Source organism: Oncorhynchus mykiss, chromosome 16, assembly GCF_013265735.2.
Source record: "Oncorhynchus mykiss isolate Arlee chromosome 16, USDA_OmykA_1.1, whole genome shotgun sequence".
Taxonomy (NCBI): Eukaryota; Metazoa; Chordata; class Actinopteri; order Salmoniformes; family Salmonidae; genus Oncorhynchus; species Oncorhynchus mykiss.
Window position 1 is genome coordinate 44,155,462 of NC_048580.1, and position 6,128 is coordinate 44,161,589.

The 6,128-nt window shown below is 42.1% G+C and overlaps 1 protein-coding gene across 17 annotated transcripts in view; it reads left to right on the forward strand.

The window, feature by feature from the left end:
* Nucleotides 1-5,895, forward strand: part of LOC110491067 (basement membrane-specific heparan sulfate proteoglycan core protein) — a 155,391-nt gene extending 149,496 nt beyond the window's left edge. For 12 of the 17 annotated variants that reach the window (XM_036946987.1, XM_036946990.1, XM_036946996.1 and 9 more), the window contains 8 exons: nt 876-932; nt 2,003-2,078; nt 2,341-2,425; nt 2,839-2,913; nt 3,569-3,639; nt 3,843-3,926; nt 4,535-4,638; nt 4,873-5,895. In XM_036946987.1, coding sequence (XP_036802882.1) covers nt 876-932; nt 2,003-2,078; nt 2,341-2,425; nt 2,839-2,913; nt 3,569-3,639; nt 3,843-3,926; nt 4,535-4,638; nt 4,873-5,045 — 725 coding nt within the window. In that variant the 3' untranslated portion in view covers nt 5,046-5,895. The remainder of the gene's footprint in view (nt 1-875; nt 933-2,002; nt 2,079-2,340; nt 2,426-2,838; nt 2,914-3,568; nt 3,640-3,842; nt 3,927-4,534; nt 4,639-4,872) is intronic. The other 5 variants (XM_036946995.1, XM_036946998.1, XM_036947002.1 and 2 more) reach the window with 3 other exon arrangements.
* The last annotated feature ends 233 nt before the right edge of the window (nt 5,896-6,128 follow it).

The window sequence follows — 6,128 nt, forward strand, 5'->3', positions numbered from 1 at the left end:
AGCTTTGCAGCTCCTTCAGGGTTATCTTTGGTTCATTTGTTGCCTCTCTGATTCATGCCCTCCTTGCCTGGTCTGAGTTTTGGTGGGCGGCCCTCTCTTGGCAGGTTTGTTGTGGTGCCATATTCTTTACATTTTTTAATAATTGATTTAATGGTGCTCCGTGGGATGTTCGAAGTTAATGTTTTTTTTATTTTTATAACCTAACCCTGATCTGTACTCCAACTGTGTCCCTGACCTGTTTGGGCAGCTCCTTGGTCTTCATGGTGCCCCTTGCTTAGTCGTGTTGCAGGCTCTGGGGCCTTTCAGAACGTGTGTGTGTATGTGTGTGTGTGTATACTGAGATCATGTGACACTTAGACTACACAAGTGGACTTTATTTAACTAATTGTGACTTCTGAAGGTAATTGGTTGCACCAGATCTTATTTAAGGGCTTCATAGCAAAAGGGGTGAAGACACGCACCACTTTTCTGTTTTTTATTCTTTAGAATTTTTTGAAACAAGTTATTGTTTTTCACTTCACCAATTTGGATTATTTTGTGTATGTCCATTACATGAAATCCAAATAAAAATCCATTTAAATTACAGGTTGTAATGCAACAGAATGGGAAAAACGCCAAGGGGGATGAATACTTTTGCAAGGCACTGTATGTCTACTGGTAACTATCTCTATCCCATAGGACGTTGCGTTAGCTAGACCTCAACCAGACCCCTCGTCTAAGGAATGGTCCCATATGAAGATGATTCTCCACACTCGAACCTCCATACCATAACATTAGACAGTTAGTCTATAGGATCCAGCCGTGCTCTGAAGTGTTGGGTGTCTGAGCCACATGTCTTACCCCTGGCCTCTCATGGTTATATCCCACACACACAGGCCAGGTCTCCAGCTTCGCCGAGTCCCTGTGGAATTTGGAGGGTAGCGGGGGGAATGGTACAGTATCCCTCCCTTCAGTTCTGCCTAACATAACCGTGACTAACCGTCAGGGGCCCCACCGACCGACCTGAGGGCCCTCAAGAGCCCCAGTGGGCCCCCGCCGCCAGCCTAACACACTCAGCAAATCAGAGAAACAAGTCAATTACACAACACGTGTACTGTACTACCAAACCAACACTACACATGTCTGTTCTGTACTCAACTGGTGGCTTGTGGTCCTATCTGTGACATGTTGGGAGAGGGGAATTCTATGTTAAAGGCTAAGTGTACTGTAGCATGCAGATGGATATTACATAGTCTTGCAGTTGCGTCTCAGCAGCTTTTGGCCCAGTGACACTTTCTCTTTGTCTTGTTTGAGATACCTTATAGGTTTTAAATGTAGAATTCCCGTTTTTTTCCCTCTCCTAAACAAGCGTCCTGTCGAGTCTATGACATAATAACCAACCTCTCACTGCAACACGAACCTCTGTTCCGTCCTCTGAACTGCCTGTCCAAAAACACAACAGAAACAACTCCCCTACTGCTGTCGGTGGAAACTGACTGTGAAATGCATTTTCTACATATTGGAACAAGGATGTTCGTTGTCAGTTACTAACCACTAAAAGTATTTGGATGAAAGTATTATGAGGGGTGTGTTGAAACTCCTGAAGATGATAACATGGAGTATTACATCATTTGGGTCCCCACTGCACTGATATGCCTGTATCTTTTGACTAGTTTGTGTGTGTGTGTAAGGAATGACATGTACTATGGAGAATGTCATCTGACTGGAGTTTTGTACAGTTTGTCTGTCAATACAGAATCTTCAATCTGCAACATTGGTCTAAAATACTGTACTGTAAGGAATACATGTCAAAAATAGAGTTATTTGAAATGTTAATTCAAATATTGTTCCTAAAGTCAAACAATAAGAAGATGCTCTGTCTTTTCCCCTCTTTCCATGTCTGTCTTCACTCTTGTGTAACTACTGTAGTTTCTAACTGAGCCAGTTGGATGGTTCTATTCAGCCTGCTGCCACCTATGGCAACATACAGGAAACTAAAGTGTTTTCTACAATGTTTTTATAGATGCCCCCATTGAGTATGCAGCTCAATTCTATGACAACGGTTACCTTGCTCTTCCCAAGACTATCTTCCCCAGAAGGTGAGACAGAGTTTCCCAAGTGGGGAAGGAAGCAACTTTCTTTAAGCTGTATCAGTTTCCTTCTCTAAAATTGTCACTATTGTAGTGAGGCATCGACGTGGTCTTTGTAGTTTAAAATCTCGGCTGTGTGTGTGTGTGTGTGTGTGTGTGTGTGTGTGTGTGTGTGTGTGTGTGTGTGTGTGTGTGTGTGTGTGTGTGTGTGTGTGTGTGTGTGTGTGTGTGTGTGTGTGTGTGTGTGTGTGTGTGTGTGTGTGTGTTGCAGCGGCCCTGACGCTCCAGAGACCATCGAGATGGAGCTCAAGGTCAACACCTCCTCCAAAGAGGGCCTGATCCTGTGGCAGGGAGTAGTATGTCCTAACCTTGCCACCGTACCACGCAGCACTCCTTACCATCTAATCACACATTTACCAATAACCCACCTTCACAAAATGACCTACCTTTTTTACACTCACATTAATACTAATACATTTGATGTGTATGAATAGCTTTTCTAAGACTCAAATAGGTTCGCTTGACATTCAACTGCTCTTTTCTGTTTGGTTAATAATGTTTGGCTCTCACTGCTCACTCCTTACTTGTTTCTTTGAGATTGATGCAACTTACAGAATGGCTGTCGGTTTGGCATGATTGGCTCTGAGCGAGCCATGTGACAGTCCCAGGTCCAGGCATGGTTTGAGAGCACTGTTTTGTTTGCCTGCACTGCATGTCGCCTGGTTGACGCTTTGCCTCTCTCACCCGACCCCACTCCCATCTTCCCCAGGAGCCCTTTAATGGCGCTAGCCATTTCCGCAGGATGCATGCTAGTAAAAAGGTATCCACCTCACCAAAACACCTGGTTAATATGGTATAGTTCAGGATATGTACTTCACAGGAGGTTGGTGGCACCTTAATTGGGGAGGACGGGCTCACAGTAATGGCTGGAATGGAATAAATGGCTTGATAATCAAACGCAAGGTTTCCGTGTGTTTTGAGATCATTCACTTAATTCCAGCCATTATTATGAGCCGTCCTCCCACTCCGCAGCCTCCTGGGATGTACTTCATGTATAGATGTATTGTGAGAGAATTTGACAGTCTTACACTACTATGGACGACATGTTTTGAAATGTACAACAATCTGGATAAGGCTACTTGGCTTTCTTTGGCTGGAGCAGCCTACCACTTTTAGCTATCAATTCAATCAATCTTTAACAATGTACTATGATATGCACCATCGCTGTGGCAGCTTCAATGCAAATTGTTATGTTGCATGTAACTTAGCTTGTACTGTACTACCAAAAGGAGCTTGATTCAGGTTTGTGATCAAAGCTTGAATAGGTATACAAAATATATATATATATGTATGTATCTTCTACAATACAGGCAACTCCACAAGTCTTAATAACAGAGAATCCGTGCACTCAGTAAATAAATAAAAATCCATTATGGTTTTAATATATCAATATACTGTCATAACTTTCCGATGTGTCACCTAAACAACTTTATTTCCAGGAGCTTGGCGATCAAGGAAAGGGCAAGGACTTTATAAGTCTTGGTCTGCAAAACGGACACTTAGTCTTCAGGTAAGAAAGCATCACTGTCATGACTGTTTTTCTTTTTGATAATTGTGGTTGCCTAAGGAACATGCCATGCTTACGGTTCGTATATAACTGATTTGGTAAAGTGTTTACACCAGTCCTAAGTAAGCACATAGCTGCTCATTCTCCTGTATGTCGTCCTACTGCAGTAGTAATGCTACTGTTGCATGTTCCCTGTCTGTCCACAGCTACCAGCTGGGCAGTGGAGAGTCTCAGATACAGTCCAGGGAGCCCATCAATGATGGCAGATGGCACAAGGTCACTGCCGTGAGGTAATGTACCATACGTGACCTTCCACTCATGTTCTGTTACACCTATTATCAGTACCTCCGGGATTCGGCCATTCTGCGATCTCAATTTTGTTGTTGTTGATAAATCAACAATTCCCTGCATATTATACGAGGGCTTGCATATTTGACCAATCACCGCACTATTTCCACTTAAAACAGTGAAATCATCGCAATATTATCGAATTAAACTGAGCCATTCCCGCAGTACAAAAAGAGGGCTCACAATTTCAACCAATCACCCCACATTTACCACAGAAATGGTTCAATCAAGCCAGACGTCAACAAACGTTTTCCCTCGTCAGCACATTTTCATGACAAATGTTGCCATGCTAAATCTGAATTGCTTCAGCAAAATCAAGCATTTTTTGCCTGCAAATATCACCAAAAATCCTGGAAGGACTGTCTTTTTTTTACCTTTTATTTTTCACCTCTTGTTCCACAGTGTCTTTAAAAATGTATTTCTAATGTCACTGATGGATCTATTTTGAATCGATTTTTGGTAGGGGTGTATTTTCTCAATGAATGGACTCTGCTTTGTGACAAAGTGTCTTGATCATACGAGTAAGGGAAGTTTTCTTCTGTGTGATCAGAACTGGTAAACAGGGATATATTCAGATAGACGGAGCAGCCATTCAACGAGGACAATCACAAGGCAAAAGCATCATGGTGAACACCAAAGGCAACGTATACCTGGGTACGTCTCCTTCCTGTTGGGAAAATCTCAAGTATTATATTTCAGTCTCCAAAGAGTAGAGAAATACAGTACCTTAAATATCCTGTTGGAAATGTGAACTTTACCCTTTCCCAAAGTGTCTAAATAGTACAAAAGTACAGCGTCCAAATTCTATAGGGAAATGACTGACTAAAAGAGGTGATATTATGTCTTCTCTAAGGACATGCACTGTGTGTATGTGTCTGTTTGTTACAGGGGGAGCCCCAGATATATCTGCGATGACGGGAGGGAAGTTCTCCTCTGGGCTCACAGGCTGTGTGAGGAACCTGTCTCTGATGAACGCCCGGCCGGGAGATCAGCCAGCCAGACCCATCGAGCTGCAGGCCGCCGCAGAGAATGGCATCAACGTTGGGCGCTGCTCCTCATAGACCTATAGCAGCCCACACACACACACAGAGACTATGGAGACAAGATTCAATCAGACTCAGAGAGACTTGCCCATATACATACATACAGTCAGTTTGAAAAAAAAACATGGTGCTTTGCTGCTACCAAAAACAAAGATACACAACAAAATTATATTTTGCTCTTTGTGCATTGAACCAAAAAAAAAGTGAACAAATACTAACAAGTCTTCACTTGCTTAGTGCTGTATTCTCAATGAAGCACACAGGAGATCCAGTATAGTTTTCATACTCCCAGCAGTAGCTTTTAGTCATGAGAAAGAGTCAAATGCCATAGGCCTTCTACAATGGATCAGATCCTATGGAGTTGGAGAAGTTTTTACAGCACTGAATTTTTATTTATATACATATAAATATATATTATATATTTGTGGGGGAAACATGCAAACTAACCATAACTGCTCTTTGTCCTAGAGTTGATTCTGGGTTCTAATACTGTGTGTCCAGGGCTTTTTTATAGGGCCTAGTTGTGTTAATACTTGCAGACATTAAAGCCTTTTTTCTTCACTTCTGTAGGGGAAATTTAGCGGTGAGCATGCTTACAGACTTGTTACGCTATTGGGAGAGGGGTCATGGCACAAAGCAACATCAAGACACATCTCAGGGGAAGACAGGATTTTAAAAACAGGCAGAACGCTATTAGAAGTACTCGTACTTTTCGTTTCTACCAAATCGTTTCTGATCTGTTTCTGAAATCACTTGCCTTCCCACACCTAGCATGGTTGCCATTTTTTGTGTCTGTAAAACATATATATATATATTTTAAACTTGGTGCTATTAAGTTAGACATGGAAATACAGCCCACTAGTGGTTATTTGTCTGTCTCCTTATAATAATGTAGTACATGTGTTTCTTCATTTCTACATTTGAAAGAATATCAGTGTAAAACACATGCTACACGTGCCTACTTCCTTTCACCTTTCCTGAGGTTGGGGAGGTTGTGGTGTTCTCCAGATATGCATGAGATCTGAGGTTTGTTTTAGTATAAGCTGAAATCGTCATTGTTTAAGTGTCTCCTCCGACGTCCCATTTGATTGAGTAGATCTC